The 26,168-nt window shown below is 53.6% G+C and overlaps 1 protein-coding gene across 2 annotated transcripts in view; it reads right to left on the minus strand.

The window, feature by feature from the left end:
* Window positions 1-26,168, minus strand: part of PRKN (parkin RBR E3 ubiquitin protein ligase) — a 1,356,574-nt gene that overhangs the window by 18,165 nt on the left and 1,312,241 nt on the right. For both annotated transcript variants that reach the window (XM_062187015.1, XM_062187014.1), the window contains exon 10: window positions 2,951-3,034. In XM_062187015.1, coding sequence (XP_062042999.1) covers window positions 2,951-3,034 — 84 coding nt within the window. The remainder of the gene's footprint in view (window positions 1-2,950; window positions 3,035-26,168) is intronic.

The following is a 26,168-nucleotide window of genomic DNA, read 5'->3' on the forward strand; positions in this document are numbered from 1 at the left end:
GACTGACCTCTCGCTGGCCTGGGATGGACTGACCATTGGCCATGGAGTTCCCAAACTCCCAATAGTTTCAACTCAAAAGTTGTTTAAAGGGGCCGGTGCTGTGGCGCAGCAGGGTAAAGCCCTGGCCTAAAGCGCCAGCATCCCATATGGGTGTTGGTTCAAGTCCTGATCTCTCCACTTCCAATCCAGCTCTCTGCTATGGCCTTGGGAAAGCAGCAGAAGATGGCCCAAGTCCTTGGGCCCCTGCACCCACATGGGAGACCTGGAAGAATCTCCTGGCTCCTGGCTTCGGATCAGCTCAGCTCCGGACGTTGCGGCCATCTGGGGAGTGAACCAGCAGATGGAAGACCTCTCTCTCTCTCTCTCTCTCTCTCTCTCTCTCTCTCTATCTCTCTCTGCTTCTCTTCTCTCTGTGTAAATATGACTTTCAAATAAATAAATAAATCTTTAAAAAAAAAGTCACTAAAACGTCCCAATGTCATTCAGGAAAATGGGACAGAGAAGGGTGGAGCTGACCCTAAACACAGACTACCAAGGTCAAGGACGCCTGTCCCTGTGGGCACAGCACTCCCAGACCCTGGGAGAAGGCGGCTGAGTCTCTGCATGCCAAACAGCTCCTGGGAAAAGGGAATGGCAAGTGTGAGTTTATTTGGGCTCACAAAGTTTTTGGAAATCCACACGCAGTATTTTTCATAAACTACACGTTTTCACATATTACTGGGAAAAAAAATTTGTTACCAAAATAATCTCATGCTTTCCATTCCATTTTTCGTGGACTCTTTGAGGTGGCTGTGGGGAGCCATCCTAGAGGCTGGCAGGGCACACGGGAGGCACACAGGAGGACACACATGGTGGCAGGGCAGCCACATCCGTGTCTGTGTGATGCTTTCCTGGAGGAGTCATGGGACGTGGCTCAGAGTCTGTCCGCAGGAGGGCAGGGGCTGCTGTAGAGCCTGGCACAGCCCACAGCGTGGGAAAGAGCAGAGGCCAGGACCTGCACACCGGGACTGGCTTCTCCCTGCGCCTGCATCCCATCCTCTGTGCACCCCAATCTGTCCCTGCACCCCCATCAACTCCTCCCTCCATCTCTACATGCCCTTGTACTCACCGATCCCCACACCCCCACCGGTCCCTGCCCCCCACCTGCCCCTAAATCCATATCCCTGCACCCCCACCCATCTCCACACTCCCAACCCCCTGAGCCCCCACCCCTCCAGGTACCCTCCAGTGCCTGCATCCCCAGACCTATGGCAGTGCGGCGTGCACAGACATGCGATAGATGTTTGCTGGGCGATGTTAGGCAGCACCTATAACAAAAGGCACCATTTCATCTAGCGCGTGTGTCTTAACACCTCAGTCCAAACAGCAAGATGAGGCCCCTGCCACCAGGTCTCTACCCGGCGCCCATATGGGATGCTGGCAATTCAGGCCAGGGTGTCAACCCGCAGCGCCACAGCGCCGGCCCCATTTTAGTGACTTTTTAAGAAAACTGGGGCAATTTAAATTTTCACACCAGAGAAGGGAGAACGAATGGGAGTTTGGATCTGGACAGCTTTGGGTAAGCAACGTGTTCTTCCCGTTGCTGCTCTGTTTTCAAATGAACGCAAACAGCAGACACCAGAGCAGCCGTGGTACAGCCTCGTCTCTGGTCCTGAGAGCAGGAGGGTGTGACCGCCCGGCTGAGCCCATCTCCCACCTCCTGGGCTGCAGCTTCCTGAGGTCGGAGGTCTCAGGGCCACTTCTGATCACTCCTGTCCTCGCGGGTGAACGGCCCTGAGCCAAGACCCTCACAGGCTCCAGGGCACTGAAAAGGAAACTCAGCCCTGAGTCTCCCGCGACGCCCAGAGCCAGCAGCTCCGGAGCTGACCCCGCCAGTTACGTTTATGTCGTCAGGGTAGGATCGGACCAGCACATCTCAGAAGACCTGCTGGGGGGCAGCTCCTCACGGCCCGATGTTAGAGCGTTCAGATCTCTAAAATTCTCTGCCAGCTGAGAAGCCACCCGGGATGCCACACCCCAGCTCGGAGCGTCTCCCTTTCCCACCCAGCTTCCTGCTCATGTGCCTGGGAAAGCAGCAGACGAACGCTCACGTTTACCTGGGTCCCTGCCACCCACACGGAGACCTGCACAGACCCTGGCCCGGCCCTGGCGACCATGGGCATTTGGGAAGTGAACCAGTGGGTGGATGATCTATGTTTGTTTATCTCTCCATCCCTCCGCCTTTCAAATGAATTAAAACAAAATGAACAACAGAAAAATGAGTGTTCTGGGATTTCTGTGGATACTAACTAGGTTCCTGTGAATAAAATAACTAACACGTTTGGCGTCTAAATGCTTGTTAACATCTCTATCAAGAGAAAGTTCATCCACTGGGCTGGTTTTTAGCTCCTCTCCTTGGTGGGCCCTAATTAATACATAAAATGCACTTGCATTTTTACTATTATTAATCCCTGTGCAAGGGATAGGACATCTGAGGGCAAGGCCCTGGAAACACACTCTTTACTTAGCCAGGGCTGAAATACAGCTTAGCATGGTTTATGAACTGGCTAACAACCGCGGTATCCTTGTGGAACGCACCACTTCTGCACCGTCACTCCTGCCGAGAGCTTTCACCAAGGGCTCTAACCGAGGCGGTTAGCAAACACAGAAGCAGGGGTGGTATTGATTTCTCTGATCTAGAGATCGTTGAATTGTTTTATCTCCCCTCCAAAGACTGCTCCAATCCCAAACCTTGTGCCTGTCCCACGTTCCCCTGGGGGTAACCTATCTGGAAATGCCCCCACCCCCAGACAGCCACCGGAAGTCCGCCCTGCACCCTCGGGAGCGGGCCATCCCATTTCCACGGCTGCAGCCTGCGAGCTTCTGGTCTTCCCAGGGAGCCCAGCAAGGGGCTCCCGTCCCCAGCAGAGGCCTGAGCCCGGCTGTGCGGAGGGGGCGTGGCGCACGGTACCTGAGCTCCGGCTCCCGAGACCTCAGAATGTGCACTGCACGCCCCTTCGTGGTAGGCGTCCTTACAGTCGCGGCAGAAGATGAACTGCAAAGGAACAAACCCACGTTAGTCAGGGGCTCGCATTTGGACGGAGCTGGAGTTCCTCTTGAGTGGGGCTCGTTGGGGACAAAAGCGGTTCAGGCAAGGCGTCTCGGCACAAAGAGCGCAGTGTGCAGGTGAGGTGGGTGGGCTTGGCTCTTCCCCTGAAGCCCACCTAACCCAGCGAACAGAGGGGACTGGGGAAGTCGCCAGGCTCCAGGCACAGGCCTCTGGGCACCCGCAGCTTCCCTGCTGGCTGGGACACCTGCTGCAGAGGCTCAGCTGCCATGGAGTGAGTAGAGGCCCCCGTGGACAGGCACGGAGGCCCGGGCCTCCCCACCCCGCTCCGGCCACGTAGCAAATCACGCTGCTGGTGGGCTGTGGCTGCCCAGACACTACATGCTGGGCTGGTTTCACACAGCACAGAGAGGACTGGGCCGGCAAGGCCGCCAGGTGTTTGCACGACCTGGAAGATGCCCCGAGTCTTGAACACTGTTGGATTAATATTCTGTAGCATAAGCCCGGGACTTAGCTGAGTTTTGCTTAAGACGAGACTAATTGGAACTGAAAAAGAACAGGAAAGCAAGTGGGATCTGGTTGAAGCCGGCTTTATTCCACAGCCCGTCTCCCTTCCTCTCCGATGCCTGCACGGCACCTGTTCCCATCACGCCGCCGGACCTCCCTCCTTCTCACGTCTGATTTCTTGTTTCAAAACTCACTTGAAAATTATTTTCATACTGGGGCATAAGAAGCGGAAGGAGACAGCACCAGCTGGGAAAGGGCTTTTCCCGGGGGATTCTCCGTGCTCTGTCTTACACCGGCACTTTCGAGGGTCACTCTCTTATTTCTTCCCCCAGCTAAGGGACTGGATTTAAATTCGGTGGGATGCAAACTTTATTTAACGGTGGGAGAGGGCGTGTGCATCCAATGTCCTTAGACAAATCCCCAATCCCACCAGGTTTTAGTTTCTAACGTTTGCTCTGAACTAAATGCAAGCCCAATGAACAGTGACTTGGGCCCCTGGATTTCTTTTTTTTTTGGTAGTGTATCTGCCAATCTCAGGTTCTGGCTCAGCCCCTCCCCTGTGCTCGGCCATGCTCTGTTGGGAAAAGCTGCCTGGGAGGTTTAGTCACCGGGGGCGCCGTGTGGTCGCCCCCCACTGCTTCCTGGGGATGCAGGTCTGATTTCTTGCCATGACCGCAAAGACACTTCACATCTTATTAGCCAGGGATGAGATATAAAATGGATTTCATGGTGGAGGAACACCCTGGAGGTGGATCAGTTTGTCAGAATAAATAAGCCTTTCCTGACACAACGATGCTAAATCCCCTCACGCAGGGGTGCAGGGGTGCAGGGGTGCTGCGGGGAATGGACCGTACAGACAGACGTGGGGAGGAGGAAGCCTCACCGGGTGGCGTGGCTGCAGTGGAAGGCTGGGGATGGCTCCCCCGGCAAGCGATTGCTAATTTGCTTCTGCTCCAAGAGTATCACTTAAATTGAGATACATCGGGGGCCAGCGTTGTGGTGTAGTGGGTTAAGCCACTGCCTGAGATGCCGGCATCCTATAAGAATGCCGGTTTGATTCCTGGCTGCTCTACTTCCCATCCAGCTCCCTGCTAATGCACCTGGAAAGGTAGCAGAGTGTATGGGTGTGTGCCCCTCTCTCTCTGTCACTCTACCTTTAAGATCAATCAATAATCTTAAATAAATAAATTTAGATATATCAGACAATGAGTCCTTCCCGGTAAATAACACAAATCTGTTTTATAGAAAACAGGAAAAGTCTAGAAGGTCTAATTTGATTTTGAAAATGTTCAGGTCTTCAATGACATTATCCAGACTTCAAGACGCTCAACAGGTGCTTGTACAAATGTTTCGGCCGTCATCGGCAGCTGTGCACCAGGGGACCCTGGGATGCCATGGTGAACTCAGGGGAGCACCAGGGTGGTGCAGATATTGCACTCGAGGTCTCTTGGGCATCGTGTGCACAGCCAAGTCAGCCACTTCCCAGAGTTCATGCTGGTCCTACCCCCACCCTTTAGGAGACAGCACATCTTTGTGCAGCTGGGTTTTTGGAAGGCGCTGAGATGTCAACCACAGGAGGTGAGGTTACTTAAGGATGAAATGAAACATTGTCTAGTCTTTCCAAGTATGTGAACTGAGTTCTCACGGAGCTATGTGCACCTGCAGCTGTGACACTCAGACGTTACCCGTAGCAGCCTAGGGGTGTCCCGAGAAGCTCACTGAGCTACCAAGGGCAGAACCCCGGGGAACTCTGGCCCAGGCACAACCCTCACAGAGGGACGGCTGCTCCCACAGAGGAGCTGGCCAGGGACAAGGCAGAGCCTGCTCTGGAGTTCTGTGCTCTCTGCTGACCTGCGTCTTCACCCCGGGCACACGGGGCCTCCGTCCACCCATGGTGCCCAAGGCTGCCTCGCACTGGGAGTTTGCCCAAGCTCCTGAAGACCCATCAAGCCCCTGCAAGCCTCACCGGCAACAGTGTCTGAGTGGGAGGGACCCCCGGGGTCTCCTCTGGGGCGAGCTCTCACCAAGGACACCCAGGTCCACACACTCCTTTTTCAAAAATAACTTTCAAATGCCCTTTTCAGTTGTTTGAGGTAGTACACACTTATCTCACGGCTTCCTACGCTCTATTCAGATTTGCTTAGACCACGACTGAACTCATGGACTGTATCATCTGTGTTCCTGTGATGTCAGCGTTACCCATCAGCCTGGCCGGGCCACATCACAGTCATCCAAGCACACAGAGACCCAGGTGACCTGGGTGGGCCCCCTGAGCTCCTGAGAACTGGTCCTCCCAGGGGAAGGAGAGAGGCCCCACCTGTGCTTGGCAGTGCCAGCTCCCTCCCTTCCTGACGCCGGCTTCTCAGACTCTGCATGAGCCCACCAGTTGCACTGCCACGGATGCCAAGTTCCCACAGTGAGTATCTTCACACACATGTGTGCACATATGTGTGCATGTGTGTACATGTCTGAGGGGATGTCCACAAACTCATGGGAAATAGAATAAAAAGGTTAAATTGGCAAATAAAAGAGCTGTCTGCACCTCAATGTTTATTGCAGCTAAATTCACAATAGCTAAGACCTGGAATCAACCTAAATGCCCATCAACAGTAGACTGGATAAAGAAATTATGGGACATGTACTCTATAGAATACTATAAAGCAGTAAAAAACAATGAAATCCGGTCATTTGCAACAAAATAGAGGAATCTGGAAAACATTATGCTGAGTGAAATAAGCCAGCCCCAAAGGGACAAATATCATATGTTTTCCCTGATCAGTGACAACTAACTGAGCACCTAAAAGAAACCTGTTGAAGTGAAATGGACACTATGAGAAACAGTGACTTGATCAGCCTTTGTCCTGACTGTCAAGGAACAACTTACTACTTTATTCCTTTTAGTATTTTTTTGTTCTACTTAATACCATTGGTTGAACTTTTTAATTAACACAAAATTATTCTTAGGTGTTTAAATTTAACTGAAAAGTGATCCCTGTTAAATATAAGAGTGGGAATGAGAGAGGGAGGAGATGTTCAGTTCAGCGCATGCTCAATCAGACTTGTCCCAAACGGTAGAGTTAGAAACGTGCCAGGGGATTCCAATTCAATCCCATCAAGGTGGCATGTACCAAAGCCATCTCACTAGTCCAAGTGATCAATTTCAGTTCATAATTGATCATAATGATAGGATTAAGAGTCAAAGGGATCCCATAAACAAGACTAGTGTCTGCTAATACTAACTGATAGAATTAAAAAAGAGAGAACAATCCAACATGGGAAGCGGGATACACAGCAGACTCATAGAATGGCAGATGTCCTAAACAGCACTCTGGCCTCAGAATCAGCCCTTAAGGCATTCGGATCTGGCTGAAAAGCCCATGAGAGTATTTCAGGCATGGAAATACAAGACACTGTGGAAAAAAAAAAAGAAGACCTAAATGAAAGGTCTCTGCAAGTGAGTTCCCAGTGGAAAGAATGGGGCCATCAAAGGAGGAGGTACCTTTCTCTGAAGGGAGGAGAGAACTTCCACTTTGACTATGGCCTTGTCTAAATAAGATTGGAGTTGGCGAACTCAAGAAGCTTCCATAGCCTTGGCAGCTCATGACAAGAGCCTAGGGTGATTACTGACTTCATAAATAAGAGTGTCAATCATTAAATCAACAACAGGAGTCACTGTGCACTTACTCTCCACATAGGATCTCTGTCCTTAATGTGTTGTACTATGTGAATTAACGGCATAACTAGTACTCAAACAGTACTTTATACTTTGTGTTTCTGTGTGGATGCAAACTGTTGAAATCTTTACTTAGTATATACTAAATTGATCTTCTGTATATAAAGATAATTGAAAATGAATCTTGATGTGAATGGGATGGGAGAGGGAGTGGGAGATGGGATGGTTGCAGTGGGAGGGAGGTTACGGGGGGAAAAGTTGCTATAATCCAAAAGTTGTACTTTGGAAATTTAAATTTATTAAATAAAAGTTAAAAAAAAAGAATAAAAAAGTAAGTTTATTTTGGTGCAAACGTTTTTGAAATGTGGGAATAATTTTTTTTCCTGATAAGCATTTTCCAAGAACTTTTTAAGGACGTCGTGTGTGTGTGTGTGTGTGCGCGTGCTTATTCACATGCCATATGTATGCGTGCGCTTACATGGCTGCGTCTATTGCAGTGTTTATCTCCATGCCGCTGGCCTTGCCGCTCGGCCAGAGCTCTGGCTGCAGCTGGCCCCTACAGAAGATGTTCAGCCAGGTCGACGTATCCCTTGTCTTCTACAAAGGGACTGATGGCAAAAGCAGCACTATTTAAACTCTTATGCTTATTTGCAAAGTTGGAGTCCAAACCTCTTTCCATTTTAAAAGCAACTCCTGTGTAGCCAAATGACAGATTCCTCTCAAAATTCATTGCCCTGGAAGAGTTCTCCAGCCCCGGGGGTGTGAGTGTTTCCCTGTGTGACCATGAACGTGAGGACCTAGTGCCTTACTCTGGTGCATTTTCAGGCCTGGGAGCTTGGTGCTGAACTCCTTGTTACCTGTAGTAACCCTAAGAGCCTGAGTCGAGGTATACAACCTTCAAAACTACTTCCTGAAGGCTAATTCAATGAGTCGACTTTTCCTACTACATAATAGCCCACTTTCTAACACTGACATCACAGTTTCCCTTGCAGCTGATGTGTGCCGGGTCCAGTCAGGGGCTGCTCCATGACATGTTGGTGGACAACGACCCCAGTGGGGCTGAAATTCCCCACTGTGTTGTGAAGAGGAGGGAAGAAGAGGGGAGACTGCAGGAGGAGAACATGGGGACAGAGCCCAAGAGACCTCACAGGGAAGGGCTTAGTGCGGGCTCCTGCAAACGTCACAAGCTCCTGAAACCACAGAGCCCAGCCCGGAAGGAAGCGTCCTCAGACAAGCAAACCCATGCTCAGGGGGGAGAAACAGAGCATGTGGCCCTCAGGGGCTCGCCTCTGGGAAGAGTGATACCTGCTGGACAAGAGCCCCAGGCGAGGCGTGGCCATCACTGGCTGCCGCAAAGACCAGCCAGTGGAAGGCACCAAGGACGTGGGAGCCAGCGACTGCCAAGGTCCCCAGCCCGCGGAGGCCTGGGCTCAGGTGCGCCTGAACAAAACCGTGTGCAAAGTACAAAGTAAACAGAAAAGGCTTAGAGAGTAAGAACCTACAGAAAGGTATTTTTGTAAGGCTGAGGGAGGCATGGCTGCATTCACTGTAGGATGAAGAACACATGGACCATATGAGAGGGTGACGCATGGCAATTTGTGAAGTCACGTTGTGGAGAGCTATTTCCTTAAAACTCAGACCTGGTGTGGCGTCTCACAGGAGAGTGTTGATGTTGGAGAGACCTGCACTAGAGGGCTTTCTAGATCACTCATGATCTGCGTGACCCTAACATCTCTTTACTTTAGCTCGTATATCTGCACAGGAGTCATAAGACAATGAATATTTTTATTTATTTGACAGGTAGAGTTACAGACAGTGAGAGGGAGCGAGAGACAGAAAGGTCTTCCTTCCATTGGTTCACTCCCCAAATGGCTGCCACGGCCAGTGCTGTGCCGATCTGAAGCCAGGAGCCAGGTGCCTCTTCCTGGTCTCCCATGCGGGTGCAGGGCCCAAGGACTTGGGCCATCCTCTACTGCCCTCCTGGGCCACAGCAGAGAGCTGGACTAGAAGAGGAGTAACCGGGACTAGAACCGGCGCCCATATGGGATGCCGGCGCCACAGGTGGAGGATTAACCAAGTGAGCCATGGCGCCGGCCCCGACAATGAATATTTAACACAGGTGCTGGCACACGGCAAACACAATCAGTAGCTTTCTCATAGATGCTGTACAGAGATAAAATTCTACAGCAAATCAGTTGAAAGGAGGCCCCCTGCTGGTGAGACGCATTCCTGGTGTAAGACAGTAAGGACCTGCACACAACAGGTGTAGAGGAGGCCACGTTTGTCAGTGGGCCTCTCCCACGGGATGCTGGCCTCCCTTAGCTGGCCGGTCACTGGTAGCCCCACAGAGGAGTCTCAGCACCACGGTGCAGCCATGGAGCCATGGGGTCGCCCAGCGTGTCAATCCTTTCACGTCGCGTCAGTGCCGCAGACCGGCTGATGCCAGAACTTCATTCCCCATGTGTTCTCAGTGGACACACTCCAAAGGAGGTGATGTATGTGTTCTCTTGGCGAGAGCAGAAGGGAGCCAAGGTCATCAGTGCTTTCCAGAAGGTGCTGACTGGGGATGACCCAGCAAACACTGATCCTTCAAGTCCGTCTCCACGCGAAAGCCAAGTTTCACTGTGCGTGACTGTATTTGGTTAACGCCGGCATCCGTTATAAAAGCATTCTCTCTCTCTCTCTCTCTCTTTTTTTTTGACAGGCAGAGTGGATAGTGAGAGAGAGAGACAGAGAGAAAGGTCTTCCTTTTTGCCGTTGGTTCATCCTCCAATGGCTGCTGCGGCTGGCGCATCGCGCTGATCTGAAGGCAGGAGCCAGGTGCTTTTTCTGGTCTCCCATGGGGTGCAGGGCCCAAGCACTTGGGCCATCCTCCACTGCCTTCCCGGGCCATAGCAGAGAGCTGGCCTGGAAGAGGGGGAACTGGGATAGAATCCGGCGCCCCGACCGGGACTAGAACCCGGTGTGCCGGCGCCGCAAGGCGGAGGATTAGCCTATTAAGCCACGGCGCCGGCCAAAGCATTCTCTTATCTGCCATTTATTTTCCTTCGCAGCCCTGAGGGTCTGTGTTGGAAGATCAGGGGGAATCAGGTTCCATCTCTGGACCCCTTCCACAGCCCAGGAAAACAGCAAAGGCAGGAGGCACACGGTGTAGGCTTCTGGGGGGAGGGGATGAAACCTGTTTCTTTTCGGTGTAGAACATTCCAGAAGATGGCAGCAGAGATCCACAAGTTTGGCTTGTGTGTGTTGGAATGAGTGTTGGTGTACCCGAAGAGCCAGGTTCCCTGTCGGGGGACTGGTGCCGACCCATGCAGAACTGGCTCTGACCAGACCGTGCCACTGAGCGGACGTGGTGTTAGGTAGTGAGGCACGGAAACGCAACTTCAAGAAGAAGGAAGTGAGGTTATTTCTTGTCAGGGACACAGCATCTTACAACCACAGAATCTCCCTCTGGGAAGCACTCCTAGCCTCTGCCGGACTCCAAAGGCAAACGGACCAAAGTTTCCCAGATGCCTAAACAGAAGTGACCTCAGGGTGGCTGGATGGAGCTCAGGAGCCCAATTCCTTTGTCTTTTCCAAATTCTATGCCAATCTGCAAGGATGGTTAAAATGCTGCCACCAAGTTTCCCACAAGGGTACAGGGACGTCCACCACCTCACACCCCTCACGTTATTTCTGTGTTAGGTTCGCTACCCTGAGAAGAACCTTCCTTTGGGGGTTTAGTTTTCAGCCACGGGAGCTCTGAAAAGAATTCTGAAAATCCCCTTTGCCTGCACGTCACTGTCTCATCACGTGCACGCTTGTACCCATTCGATCCTTCAGCTGTGTAGAGTCTTGATTTACACCCTCGCTGTGTGTGTGAGACACTAAAACCCACGGCGGCTGTCCCGATCCAGGGTGTCTCAGGCGGGAAGACCACGTGGCCCCCTGCCTGTAGAGCTGGCCTCAGAGCCTACCCATGCAGGGGGCAGGTGTTTGGCCCAGCAGTTAGGACAGCTGCATCCCGCTGTGCATTCCCTGGTTCGAGCCCTGACTCTGCTCCTGATCCCAGCTTTCTGCCAGTGCAGACTCTGGGAGGCAGCGGGTGATGGGTCACGCACTTGTGTTCCTGCCACCCCCACGGGAGCCCCGGATTGAGGTCCTGGCTCCTGGCTTAGGTCTGGCCCAGTCCTGGCTGCTTTGGGTTATTTGGGGAGTGCACCAGGGCCTGGGAGTTCTCTGTTTCTGACTCTAAAATAAATAATAAAATAAATGAATATTTTAAAAAGAGACATGCATAACAAATGTTCTAGATGGAGGTGGACGGGGGATGGTGTTCCCGGTGACAGAACTTCTGGGATTGGATGGTCAATCTAATCCACAATTACGAACAGAGACAGTTAACTTTATTTCCTACTTCAAAGTATTTATTTTTTTAACTTAAAAATATTTACTGGTCATACATTTTTTCCCTTTCTTTAACAGCTTAATGGAGATACAATTTTCATGGTCACAAGTCTTAAAAAGGGTTTGGCATTTTTCCCGGTGGATGGTATATACACATAACACAAATTCCAAAGACACAAAGGGTCATAGTAGACAGTAAGTCTCCTTTTCCCCTTGGGCAGCTACAAAGCTTCTCAGAGCCAACCGTTGCCACTCATTGTGTGTCCTGTTCCAGGAATATGTGATATGCATCCATGCTATTTTTAAAAACAAAAACGGTACATAAAATGCCGTATGATAGACCGCGCTCTGCACCTTGCATTTTGATGTACTCTGCCTTAGAGACTGCTCCGACCCAGTGCACACCGCAGAGCTGCCTCGCTCTTCCAGGACAGCCACACAATATTCCAGCTGATGGATGAACCTTAATCCCTCCAGCCAGCCCCCTACCTTGAGCATTTAGGTCTTTTCCAATCGTTTGTCATCATAAAGCCACAGGGGATGCTCTAGTCCACGGTTCTTTTGCACATGTGAAAAGAAATCTGTAGGATAAATGTGTAGGAGCGAAACTGCTGGGTCAAGGGGTGTGGAGGCGTTCCGTGCGGCATAGCTTCTGCAAGCTCAGCGGGAAGCCGTGTGCAGGCGGCTCGCTTTCTCTCCCTAGCACGCCGGTTTATCAATGACTGTGCTGGGGGAAAAGTGCAGGAGAAAAACCTCAAGTAAGTCCCAGCACTTCGGGGAAGGCCCGCTTTCTATGTGTTGCACCACCACGGAGACCCATGCCGGGCCCAAGAGATACCTGTAAACCACTCGTGAGCCTCACCCACGCGGCCGAACCAACGTCGACCGTGGCCTGCGGTCATCCCTACCTGGTCCTTTCTTGGCTCCTGATTTACGGAGCTGTCAGCTCCTTGTTTGCCCCAGCCTGAATTTTGCCTGCCTTCCAGGAGAGGACTCTGAGTGAATTTAAGGTGAGCAGCTTTCAACCCTGGCAGCTGACAAGTGGGAAGTCCAGGTTAGAGGGGAGGAAGGAGCAGACAGGAGAGCATCTGTCCCACCACCCGGGCTACGTCTGGGGTCTTCACTTTGCACGCTCGTTCTCAGCACCTCTTGCCAGGTGTCTCATGGCAGAAGCCTGCCGGGGACACAGGAAGCTGGAGCAGGTGCAATTTCCCATCTTCCAGGTCCACCCCCTCTCACGCTTGCTGTAGGACTTGCCTGGTTTCCATCTGGGACTTTGGGATGCATGCGACAGTAACATCCACCCCAGTGATGGTAGCCTGAGCAAAACCTCTTGGCAGTACCATTTCTAATCCAACCGAGAATTCTCTGGAACGTCTTCCAGGCCTGCCCAGTTTTGCTTGAAAACTGGCGCTCCCCAGACCCGAAGCAGCAGTTGGCTCCGTCCAGACACAGAGCCCTGGTCACAGAGGAGCAAATCCGACGCCACTCTCAAATATTGCCATTAATTAGTGAGCATGTTTGAATGGGGCTATTCATTAGCCAAACGCACAGCATATGTCTTCTATAATTTTTAACTGGTCTCTAATCCTTGTGACCTTATCATTTGCAATCTGCAAAGGCGCTAGACTCTGCAAAAACGATTCCGCGATGCCAGCAACACGTGAGAGCCGAGCCAGATGGCGGTGCGAGCCCAATGTGTCCCACGTGCCTGCGGGCATCCTGACGCTCCCTGGCACAGCAGGGGAGATGGAACGCGTCCCCTGAACACCTGGGCCCTGCCCTGGCCACGCGGGGCGGGGGCAGCTTCGGAAGCAGGCTGAGCCAGGGCGGGCGCTCTGCTAGCACACCTTAGAGACGTCTGTCTTCGGGGGTTTTACAACTCCTCCGTGATGGATCCATCCGAACCACATGTGCAGCTTCTACGGCGCAGCCCCTTTCCCTCCCAACCCAGCCAGGTGGCCCAGGTGCTTTCTCTCCTACACATCCTCAGTCAGTGTCTCTGCCCCTGTGGGAGACCATCCTCACCTGTCTAGGTGGACAGGTTTGTAACTTAGCTCTGTTCCCCCACAACCCAGTGTCTGGAACACAGCACCTATCTGGGGCACAGCTAGGTGCCTGAGCCCATGTGGTTTCCAGCTAGGGTGCAGCAGCAGTGCCACTCAAACAGAAGAGCTCCAGAACCTTCTATGACACCCACTGTGTACTGCGTGACATCACTGCATACTGTGTGACATCACTGCATACCGTATGACACCCAGTGTATGTTGTGTGCCATCATTGTATGCATGTGACATCACTGTGTGACACCCAGTGTGTGCTGTGTGATGTCACTGTGTGTTGTGTGACATCATTGCATGCCATGTGACATCATTGCATGCCATGTGACATCACTGCATGCCATGTGACATCATTGTGTGCCATGTGACATCACTGTGTGCTGTGTGACACCCAGCGTGCCGTGTGACACCCAGTGTGTTGTGTGACACCCAGCATGCTGTGTGACACCCAGTGTGTTGTGTGACACACAGTGTATTGTGTGACACCCAGCGTGCCGTGTGACACCCAGTGTGTTGTGTGACACAACACTCAGCGCCTGCCCAATTGGGTGGCTCAGGATGTGAGTGCAGACACAGAGTAGAGCTCAGTGGGTCGGGGTCCTGGGGACGTGGCCTTGACCTTCTGCCCTTTGCACTTGCCCCTGTAGACAACGGTCCCTACATCAGGCCTCACGGATGGATACCCTGCCAGGAACCCCTGAAACCTCTGCCCGGGTTCCTGAGCCCTCTCCCAAGCTGCCTGCTGCCTGTCGTGCGATTCCACGTGCACGAGTTGAAGTCATTTCAGACTCAAGTCCCAACTCCATGGGACTGCACTCAAGGTGCCCAGGGCCCCGCAGAGTCACGGTTACAGGGTGGACATCGGCCACCTCTGCAGTGGTCCTGGGCGTCTCTGCTCTGAGAAGTGAGAGGAGGGTGCAGGGCCGAGGCAGCCTTGAGGAGGACAGGAGGAGAAGGAAGACGCTGGGCTCCGGGGCAGCTGCCCCTGGAGCCTGCGGCTGTGGCCCCCCAGTACCCACTAGATCCAGAGCCTAAGTCACAGCATGTGGGGGTGGGAAAGGCCTCACGGCCAGGGGCTCTGGATTGGTCAGAAAACAGGCAGCCCAACCAACAGGGTGAGAGCAGAAAGTGAGAATTTTGCGGAGGTGGGGGTGAAGCCCAGAGAACCAGGGCCGAGGAGCCTGGGGCTCGCTGTGGAGCTCAGCTTCCTAAGGGCCGTCCCCGGGCACGGCCGTGTGCTGATGGTGGGGCTGCTGCCCCAGGCCGATCGCACCGAGTCCTGGACCTTCCTGGGAGCCTGGCTACAAGTCTCCAGGAGCCATGGCAGGGAGCTCAGGACGGAGAGAGGAGCCCGTGCAGTCACTGCTGTGTCACCGGGACCAGAAGGAAGCCCCGCCTGATGGCAGCCACCTGATGCAATGGCGCTCGGGCGGCTGCTGCTTCTCCTGATGCTGTCCCCAGACCGGCAGCATCGGCATCCCCGGAGAGCACAGGGAACAGCGGGGTCTCAGCAACAACCGCCCCACCCCCACCTTCACCCCCTCCCCAAAGTACTGGGTCAGCAGTTGCTCCTGCCGGGAGACCTGTGTGCACCTTCCAGTTCAGAAACCTGACTTCTGCTCATGGCTCCCAACATAAGTCACTGAGCACACACGTGTGCAGGTGCCTGGGGGTCTAGGCAGACGTATAACCCATGACTCCCAGGCTCCGAGCAGTGTCAACTCACTGCCCGTTCAGCTCCCCGCTCTACTCAGCTCTCCCCACATCTGACACACACTCGTCACGGGTGTCCTGTGTGCCCGTGGTCAGGCACGGGGCACAGTTGGCAGCGTCTTTATCGTGTGATGGGGATAAGGCTCTGGGAGCGCAGAGTGAGCAGAAAGAGGAGGGTGAGGTGCTGCCCGCTGAGTTGCCTGGAAAGGAGGGGCCCCCTGGCTGTGCCAGGATGGGGCAAAGGCTCTGGCCTTGGTGGTGGGGTGACTTCTTATTCTGGACCATGCATGGAGTTGCGGGTGCTGAGGGTAGCTGGGAGTGGGACAGGAGCTGGAGGGAGGGTCAGCGCCAGAGCTGTGGCTTGGCTGGAGGCTTCAGACGTCTGTGGGGCTTTGGAGCTACAGGACCGGGAGAAAGCAGGGTGCCTTCCAGATCTTCCGAGCAACAGGGACCAGGTCAGGGGACCCCAGGAAGATAGGAAAACCGAGTGTGTGATGGACAGAGATTCCCAGGTTTTCTTCCTGGTAAATTCACCTTTTACTGTCAACCGGGGGAAGACTCAATGCGAGCATCACCCTGCTCGGTGACGGAGACAGGAGCTGCAGGTGCACGGAGCCCCTCGGCTGGAAGAGACCGCCGTGCGGCTGATAGCGGCCAGCATGAGGGGACATTCCTGCCACACACCCAGAGTTATTTTTTAACGGAAAGTCAGAAAAATAAGAACCATCCTGGGTTATCGCTGACATTCACCGAGTCTCGGGGTGTCTGATTTATTGGCTTGCTCACTTTGTCAACCCCGGCCGAGGACAGATTGCACGCAGGCGGCGGCTCGCAGGCAGGCCGTTGATCACCGGGCTGGTGGCAGGGGCCCGGTTCTGACGGCTGCGGCACCAGCCTGCATGATGGCTGATGGGAGGGACATAACAGATGAAGTTGTCGAATTTCACAGCTCGGGCGGTAGTCGTTGGGGCTCAGGGTGAGTGCAGCCTCTTTTAGCCAAGCACGAGGCTTGCATGAAGGATCTTTGTGAAGGTTGAGTGCAAAATCCCAAGCTGGAAGCTCTGGTGTTGCGTGATTTGGTTTTACCTTTTTTTTTTTTTTTTTTAACTTGAGAAGCAGAGAGACAGACAGAGGGGATGCCCTTTTCCTGGTTCAGTCCCCAAACACCCTGAATGGCGGAGACTGGTGTGGGCCAAAGCCAGGAGCTGGGAGCTCAATCCAGGTCTCTCCCGTGGGTGGCAATTACCCCAGCCATCACCTCGCCTCCCAGGCTCTGCATCAGCAGGAAGACGGAGCCGGGGCCAGACCTGGGGATCGAATCCAGCTACTGCAGTGTGGGAGGCGGGTGTCTGAGCTGCGAGGCCCTGCACAATTTTAGCAATAGGACTTTCATTAGTGATAACTCAGATACATCTTGGAGAGATGCAGTAAGGTCCACCCTGCCTAAGGGCAGTCAGACCTGAACACCAAAGATTTAATTTTAACATGAAAAGTTAGGGTCATGCTATGGAGCTCACCCTTGAAGGAAGCCCACACTACCACACAAGCTCTCGGGCATGCGCATTCGGACTTGGGAGGGATGTGCGGGACCTCAGGGGTCCCCTGCCCAGGACGCCTGCCCTCTGCGACTGTTCGCGAATATTCCAGCTCCTCCCGTCTCCCGGGAGCTGAGCCAGCTGTGCTCCTGCTTGTTCCTGGGCTGCTCAAACTTGGTGGGGGCATTCCTCCCCACACTGTCCTCCTCTGATAGCCATCTCTCCCCAGGCCCCGCCCCAAACAGCAAAAGGCCAGACACACTTAGAGAGCTGATTGGAAGACTCCCAGAGGCCCTGACAGCCATCAGCCCTTGGGCCTGGCCGGAAGACCCCTCTGGATGCCTGTTAGCACGAGATAAGGCAGGGCTGGGTGGTCTTGTGCAGGAAGCGACCTGAAAAGAAACATTATCTCCCAGCAACACTCACACCTTGCAACCTTCCGAGCTGAACTATAAAAGAAATCCCAGAGTTACAAGAGCCATCGCTTGCCTAAGTATTTTCTGGCTCTCCCAGGTTTATTGCCTCGCCAAGGAAGTAGAGAGAGAGCTAATTAAGTAGCAGCTAAAGGGCAAGTACCTGGACTGTGCCCAGAGCTGCTGAGATAACGGCATCTGAGGTCAGTGGGAGAAATGCCGCCCATCACTGCCTCTTTACACAAGAGCGAGAGCAGAGAGTGTGTGTTCACTCGGCAACGCCCCCCCCCTCCCCCAGGGGGTGGCCCTGGCCCTGGGAGGATCCGGGCCCTTGATCTTTAGGGGCACTGACCCCCCAGTTCTTCTGGCCTTCTCTCGCACGTGGGCACCGATTACTATCCTGGACTTTCCACCGTACAACCTGGACCGCGGCAAGCACACAGGGCCTGCGCTGATCAGATTTCAGGAATCATTACGAGGATCGAATGCCTTATCCTGGGAAGTCCTCTCTCTCTCTCTCTCTCTCTCTCTCCCTCTGTCTCTGGGACTGTGGCCACTTTTTTGCGAGGCCAGCAGCTTGGAAAGGAAGCTGCACTGATGTCCTACAGAGAAGGCAGCGGAGGGGGCTCCCGGGCTTGGCAAGCTCCGGCCGGCACTGTCCATGCACCCCACAGGCACAGATGGCCACACCATGTCCCTAAGGCTCTGTCCAGGCAGAGCCGCCTGCACCCTCTGCCCCCCGTGCCCTCCTTTGCTGGGACTCCATGTTGGGCAGCCTCTGCTGAGCCTGGCTCCCAACCTGCCCTCTCTCTCTCTCTCTCTCTCTCTCTCTGTGCACCACTCCGACCCTGAGACCTGACCCCACTGCCCGTCTGCCCATCGCCCCTCCCTGGGTGTTTTCTTATCCATCTTCCCCCTGGACGTGAGTTCTCCCGGGGCCCACCCCGCTGTTCCAGTGCTGGCATGCCTAGCGCCTGGCCCTGAGGAGCCCACAGCTCCTCGGGGGAGGAGGGGAAGGAGGCAGAACCTAAACAGACAAGTGCTCTTCCAACATCGTGGGGAAACGCACATTATGACAAAACCATGCGTAGATTTCACAATGCTACGCACTAAAATCATCTTATTTTTGGATTCCACTGTTCATGAACAACTGGATGTGACTGCAATCCATTGGGGCCCACGTTGTAACGGAGCAGGTCATGATGCCAGCATCCCATATGGGCACAGGTGTGAGTGCTGGCTGCTCCACTTCCAATCCAGCTCCCTGCTAATTCACCTGAAAAAGCAGTGGAGGATGGCCCAAGTGCTTGGGCCCCTGCACCCGAGTGGGAGACCCAGAAGAAGCTCCTGGCTCCTGGCTTTGGACTGGACCAGCTCTGGCTGTTGCAGCCGATTGGGGAGTGAACCAGCGGATGGAAGACCTCTCTCTCTCCGTGTCGCTCTGCCTTTAAAACCTTTTAAAAGATCCACGGTACTGTGTGGGCGCATGATAGAGGTTGGAGCAGTCACAAAGTGGCAAGCTGCTCTCTCCAGGCAGTTTTGCCACACTTGGGGTCCCCAGGGGAGGAAGATGAACCCAGACGGGAGCAGGACAGTCCCACAGTCAGAGCTTACAGGGCCAGTGGCCAGGAGCAGTTACCGTCTTGTGACCCCAGGAACATGAACAACCCGTAATTGATTTGAAACGAAGAAAAACGTATCAGCATTTCCCTCCATTTGCCCCACCTGTAAGGACCCATTCGTGCGACTCCGTGTTCAGAAAGGCTTTTCTGTGGGAAGATGTGTCATGGCGTCACATGTCACGCGCTGCATGGTGACACCAGCCACGTGAGCGATTCCTCACGAGAAGGCTGTTTCTGGGGAACCAGTGCTGGTCCCAGTAAGTCACTGGGGTGCTACAGGTGGGGACCTGAACCTCTGCAGTCAGGAGCACTGTACTTCCTGAAAACCTACGGGAGTGCAAAGTGGCCAATCCTGGGAAGGCTGGCACCACGTCCCTGGGAGTCTCTGGACAAAGGAGAGAGGGGGTCGCCGTCCTCCTCCTAATGCGGGCTCGCTGTTTTCTATTTTCACTGCCGAAGCAGAAACCTCGCTCCCCACCGTCTCCCCCACCCCATGGCTCTCTAACCCGGACATGCACTTGGATCCCCAAGTATCTCACAGGGTCTTACCACACCACAGACAAAGAACACAGGGTGGCCGGGTCTCTGAGCACCCCCAGCCAGGCGGGCACCTGCTGCGAGTCTCACACCTGCTGGGCCATTCGGGAGGTGGCCACAGAGGAGCAGGAGGTAGCTCCTCTCCCTACCAACACGACCATTCAAAGAGCGGACTGTTTTTAAAAAGAAGAGTTTTGCTCCCCTTAATTGTGAAAAACTATGCTTTTCTATAGAGGAATGTCAAGTTCATTTCAAGAATCTAAGATTTCACACGGGGGAAAACCCACGTAGAGCCCTGGGAGTAAACCTGAGAACCGGGGATCCAGCAAAGCATGGGCGGCAGTGACCCCTACAGTCTCCCCCCTTTACCCTACCCCCCCCCCCCACAAGTTTGCAACTTGATTTGACGTAAGTCCTGACAACTGGCAATGAAATATTCCCAGGCAGCATCTCATTTTCTCATTTTCTTTTTTTGTTGACAGCCATAAAGTTTAGTTTGACGCTTTCTGAAAGGGTGTTGGAGCTGCCGTCGGCACAGCCCAGGTATTTCCTCAAATCCGTCCGCAGCGGAAGGTGGGTTGCCTCTAAGTTCCTCCTTTGGAGCGGGAGGTCAGCTTAGCGTGGCAACCCCTGCGACGCTGAGGTCAGCCTGACTCAGCAGGCACTTCTCCTCTCTGCAAGGGAGCTGCTCCTAAGTTACGCCCTAGGTTAGTGGCAAAGGGGCTTTGTTTTATGTGTCAAGACAAAGTGTCTTCTAACTCAGTGTTTTAAAAAAAGATTGATTTATTTATTTGAAAGAGATACAGAGAAAGGAAGGGGGTGGAAGGAGGTAGGGAAGGCGAGAGAGAGGATGTCTTCCATCTACTGGTTCACTTCCCAGATGGCCCCAATGGTTGGGGGGTGGGGAGCCAGGTTGAAGCCAGGAGCCTCATCTGTGTTTCCCACATGGGTGCAGGGACCCAAGCACTTGAGTCAGCTTCTACTGCCTTTCCAGGCCATTAGCAGGGAGCTGGATAGAAAGTGGAATAGCTGGGACTTGAACTTATCCCCTATGGGATGCAGGTGGTAACTACCCACTGTGCCACAATGCCGCTCCCCCCAGTATTAACACAGAGAAATGCATGGTGGCCAGTGGTGATACAGGGACTTTCAATAGCAGTTTCTGAACTTCCTTTCCCCCAGGGGTCTCCAGTACAACAGATCCTGTCTTAAGTTCAGGGACTCAGAGCCGTCCAACCTGTGCCCCACACTGAGTCGTGCTCTGCAAAGCTGCCACGGCTGGACCTTGCAGATCTGAAATCGCTGTTCACACAACGGAGGAGGATGTGGGCACAGTCCTGCTGTCAGTGGCGAAATGCAGACAGAACAAGGCGGGAGGTACTCGCCTGGGCGTCACAGCCAAGGGCAAAGCTGCATTGCTGATTAAACTGTATTTATTCATGTAAAGGATGTGTTTCTTTATTTGAAAGGCAGAGTGACAGAGAGGGAGAAAGGAAGGGAGGGAGGGAGGGAGGGAGGGAGGGAGGGAGGGAGGGAGGGAGGGAGGGAGAGAGAGAGAGAGAGAGAGAGAGAGAGAGAGAGACCTTCCATTTGCTAGTTCTCTCTCCAAATGGCTGCAAGGGCAGGTCCCAGCAGAAGCCAGGGGACAGTGCTCCATCCAGGTCTCCCATGCGGGTGACAAGGGCCCAAGCACTTGGGGCATCTTTCGCTGCTTTCCCAGGAGCGTTAGCAGGGAGCTGGAGAGGAAGCAGAGGAGCCAGGACTTGAACCCGGGTACGTGGCGGCTTCACCCGCCGCACAGGCCACAACGCCAGCCCGCCTGAAATATTGTGTGCATTAGCAAACCAAGGGTTTAGGTTTGTTTGATACTTTTCATAAAATGGAAACTTAGAGGGATTTAATTAAGATTTAATTTCAACTTTAAGATCACCAAATTATATTTACGTAGAGCCTCTAAAATGAGAATGCTATTTGTGTTAAAATTTTTTACAAATGGTTTTATAAACATGGTTCCTATAATTTGTTTAATATTAAGGAGACTTACAATCTGCAAGAAAACAAGAAACACATCAAAATGGTCATAATGTCTAAGAAATATGCTAATAGCAATTCATTATTAATGGATCTTAAATGTAGAAATATGCTGATTTGATATACAAGAAATTCTGCTCTCATTTGGCAAAAGTGAAGAAAGGGGGTTGGGAAGGGGGACAAGTCCCCTCCTGGGGGTGGGGTCTGAACTCTCGCACAATGGCCTTCTGGGAAAAAAATCTACCAGGACTGGAATGTCTTAACTTGAACATGGCATCAGTTGTTAAAAGCGGCTTTAATTGAATGACAGCTTGACAAAAGCAAGAACAAACTTTATGAACAAACTTTACTATTGTAAATATTCACAACAAATTAATTATCTCGGCTTCAGAAATGTTAAAATCTATACCCAGCTGCTTCTCAGAGAACTGAGGAAAAGCAGTGCATGCAAAGCTTTAGAAGCATGGACAGACTCTGATCCTCCAACTTCCTCCGTTAGATTTTTTTCTTAGAGAAACAGCCAGAATGCAGGGCCCGGGGAAATCATCGCTGTTCTGTGAGATGCCCAATTCAGTCTATCACAGCACATTCACACGGATGGACTCCACGAAAAACGGCACCAGAGGAGCGGGCATGGGGCCAGAGGCCGAGACATAGGGCAAGGCTGGCATTCCCCACCAGGGTGCCTGGTTCAACACCCGGCCCTGCTGCTGATTCCAGCTTCCTTCTTGCTCACGCCGACACGCGGAGGCAGTGATGATGGCTCCGGTGACTGGGTCCCTGGTACCTATGTGGCAGACGGGGAAGAAGCTCTGGGCTCCGGCCTGGAGCCAGCCAGGGTCTAGGACCCGGCATCTGGGGAGTGGTCTGGTGGATATGAGTGCTCCTTCTATTTCTCTCTCAAATAAATAAACAAAAAATTTAAACGTGACATTTAGAAATATAAAGTTGCTTATGACGCACTGTTCAGGGTGAAAGACTGGTGAAAAGCAACCGTAGTGTGAACCCATTTCTGTTAACGATGTGTGGTGTGCATGTGTATAAAAAGCATCCAGAAAGTTCTCTGTCGATGGGCCAAAATGCCTACGTCCGGCTACGAGGGATTACGGGTGTTTTCTATTTTCCTGAGAAGTTTTCTGCCATTTTGGCAATAAGTACATATTGCTTTTGTCATACAAGCTTTCAGTTTGCTTTGAAGAAACGTTCTGAGGATGTCTCTGGGCTGGGTTCATGTTATCTGCTCTACTTAGGGCTGATGGGCACATCTGCTCCGGGAAGAGGGTCGGCTGGGAGCAGGTGCATCCTGGACGTAGGAACTGTCGGCAGGGAGGAAAGAGTCGTGGGCATGCTGTGTGCTAGAGGCTTGCAGGAGACTTTCTGTGCCCACACAGTGTCGCTTGGAATGATTGATGGATGGTAAAGAAGAGCCCAGAGGCTCTTTTCTCATTGTTTTGTTGAAATAAAGCACTAGGAGGTATCTAAAGAAATATCCAGAAAGAGGGGTTGCGTCTGCTCGTGTGTGTCTGATTCCCTGGATTGCTGGCAAGCGCGTGCTACGTCTCGCAGGGGCTGCCTTCAGGAAGGTGACATTCCAAGCACCCTGGCTGCGTGGTGGCAAATGCTCTCCAGTACGACAAGCACTTTGGCCATCGAATCTCTGGAGCTATTAGACCATCGCGTGTTCTCTAATGCGCCAGGTTAGAACGGCCATATGGCCCCCAGAGTAGGATCTCCAGGACAAATTACGAAACGGCACACAGCGGCGGTGCGTGCTGACATCCATGAATGTGCCGGGGTGCAGAAGGCCCTGCCCTTTCTGGACTGGCCCCTCTTCAGGGCACGGGGGAGTGGCTTGCACACTAGGAGCACCTCTCAGCTCAAAGGGCAGTGAGTGCCTGCTGGATATTTTTAGACCGCCAGAAGGTTCCCTGGAACCACATAGGGCTGTCACCGTAAAAATGAAACAAGCCCCAGCCTTGCGATGCTACTTTGCAATAAACAACAATCCACGGAATAAGGATTTAAAAGCCCGTTTGCGACCCAGTTCCTCCTCCCCAGTCCGGTCCCCGTGACAGTGCAGCCTTCAGTGCCAGCCTGGAGAAAGACACATCGCCGAGCCTGGCTGCCTCTCTCAGTCGTTCCCCTGGTCCTGGCGCTGGCTCAGATCAATAGAACTGCTATGTATCTCTATAAATCTGAGCAGGAGATCCGTTCTCATAAAGTCCACCCCGTCTTGCTTTTCAGCTGAGAAGCAGAATTGGAAAATATTTCAGGCAGTATTTGAAACAGGAAGATTAAATTCTGTCTTATGTGCATCGTGAATAAAAGCGCTAAGCTGGGCGCCAGTGACCTTTCTGGTTCCTGCGCCAGGATGGAGAAGGTTGTGGGTGCAGGCCCTGAGCACGTGGCAGAGCTGCCGGTGCGGCAGCATAGGGCCTCCGAGGGCAGACAGGGAGGACTTCCGGCACCCGGCACGGTAGATCAAGTGTGTGGGGCCGGCCTGCGGTAGGGGCTCTGCCGGTGAGTGTGAGCGCGTCTCAGATGCTAGTCCTCGGACCACAGGAGGGGACCAGCCACGTCCTTCTGCGGTCTGTGTCTGACAGCGATGGCTGATGCCAAGGCCACATGCCCACCACCCCAAGTAAAATTATTTTTTAAAAAATAATTATTTTATTTATTTGAAAGGCAGAGTAACAGAGAGAGAAGGAGAGACAGATAAAGACAGCTTCCATCTGCTGGTTCACTCCCTAAATGGCTGCAACAGCCAGGTCTGGCCAGGCCAAAGTCAGGAGCCTGGGACAGCGGCTACAACGGAAGCTCCTGTGGCCTGGAAGCTCACTCACTCACTCGATCACTTATTCACCCACCCACTCATCCACTAACTCGCTCGCTCACTCCACATTGCCTTCCTCAAGGCATGGCTGGGCATCGGGTACCCATCCCCTATGTGTGCTGGAGACAGAACGGGATCAAAGATAACTCCCTATGTGCTGCCCCTGGCCTCCTGCCCACAGACCCAGAGCTTCAGGAGGGGCGCTCTTGCCCACGGTAAACGTCAACGTGGCTCCTCCCAGTCACCCGGGTGACAGCTGCAGTCCAGCGGTGGCAAGTCCGAGAGGTGGGGTGGGGGGACGCATACGGGGCTGTGGTGGCCTCTCTGGTGGGTTTGCCCCCGGACTGAGGCTTCTATGGCACAGTCTGGAAGATCCCATCACACGGGCATTCCTTGTCCCGTGCCCAGCCCTGTCCTCTCTCCTGTCCACCTTAGCAAGAAGGCCATCTCACACACTCGGCAATCGGTCAGTATCCCAGTACAGCCTGAGCCAACACACAGGACCCAGGGGTCTGGAGCCTGCCGTGAGGGCTGGGAGAGGAGGCACGCCCCGGTAGGGGGACAGGGGCAGGGGCAGGAGAGGAGAGCACACCGCCTGTGGGCAGGTGCGGCTGGCGGGGTGGGCCACACAGGCTCAGCAGCAGCACTGGCTCCTGAGGCCACGTGGCGCCTGGCCAGCCAGGAAGGGCTTCTCTGCTCCAGTGGCCCCCGTGAGCTGTGGAGAGAAGGGAGCCACAGGCCCACTCCTAGGGACCAGAAGAACGCCAGACAAATGAGCTGTCGAATCTCCCCAGCTCCGAGGGAGTTCATTTGAAAAAGGCAAATTTTAATTAAAAGAAAAACCTCCTGGCAGGAGAGGGAGGCCTCTGCAGCATGGAGGAGTCAGGCGGGGGTGGGGTGGGGTAGGGGGTGGAGGGTGGAGGGTGGGGGGTGGGTCCTCCCTCCCCTCCCTCTCCCTGCTCCCTCCTCTCCTTCCTGCTTTCCCCACCTACTCCTCTCTTTCCTTTCTGCTGTCTTGTTCTTTGTTCATTTGTTTACAGATTTATTTAATTGAAAGGAAGAGTGACAAAGGGAGAGAGTGAAACACAGAGAGAGAGAGAGAGAGAGAGAGGGAGAGAGAGGGAGAGAGGGAGAGATGGAGAGAGGGAGAGATGGAGAGAGGGAGAGAGAGGGAGAGAGGGAGAGATGGAGAGATGGAGAGATGGAGAGATGGAGAGAGGGAGAGAGAGGGAGAGAGGGAGAGACAGAAAGAGAGAGAGAGAGAGGGAGAGAGACAGAGAGAGGGGGAGGGGGAGGGGGGGGAGAGGGAGAGAGAGAGGTCTTCCATCAGCTGGCTCACTCCCCAGATGGCCACAATGGCTGGAGCTAGGAACCAGGAGCTTCATTTGGGTGGCAGGGCCCAGCACTGCAGCCATCTTTCCCTGGCTTCCCAGGCCATTAGCAGGGAGCTGGCGTCTCAGCAGGCAGGGATGTAGCTCGCTCTGCAGCCCCAGTGCCTTTTTGGTCCCTCTTTCCCGCTGCCTTAAGAGGAGTCTGGGGAGAAAGCACTGGGTGGGCCGGAGGTGCAGAAAGAGACCAAGACTCAGGGGAGCAGCTAGGGAGCCCCCTCCGCCTCCTCACCATGGGAGGAGTGGGTGGGGACCAGGCCTGCCTTCTGAATCTCCAGGCGCAAGTGGCAGCGGGACGTCTACCCGGCACCGCCTCTGCAGCCGCTGGGGCCCTGTCTTCCAGCCTGAGGTCGGGGTGCCGTGGTGGCTGGGTGCTTACAGACTTGGCTCTGCCCGCCCAGGCCATGCCGGAGCTCGCCAATGG

The sequence above is a fragment of the Lepus europaeus genome, chromosome 3 (genome assembly GCF_033115175.1).
Source record: "Lepus europaeus isolate LE1 chromosome 3, mLepTim1.pri, whole genome shotgun sequence".
NCBI classification, from domain to species: domain Eukaryota; kingdom Metazoa; phylum Chordata; class Mammalia; order Lagomorpha; family Leporidae; genus Lepus; species Lepus europaeus.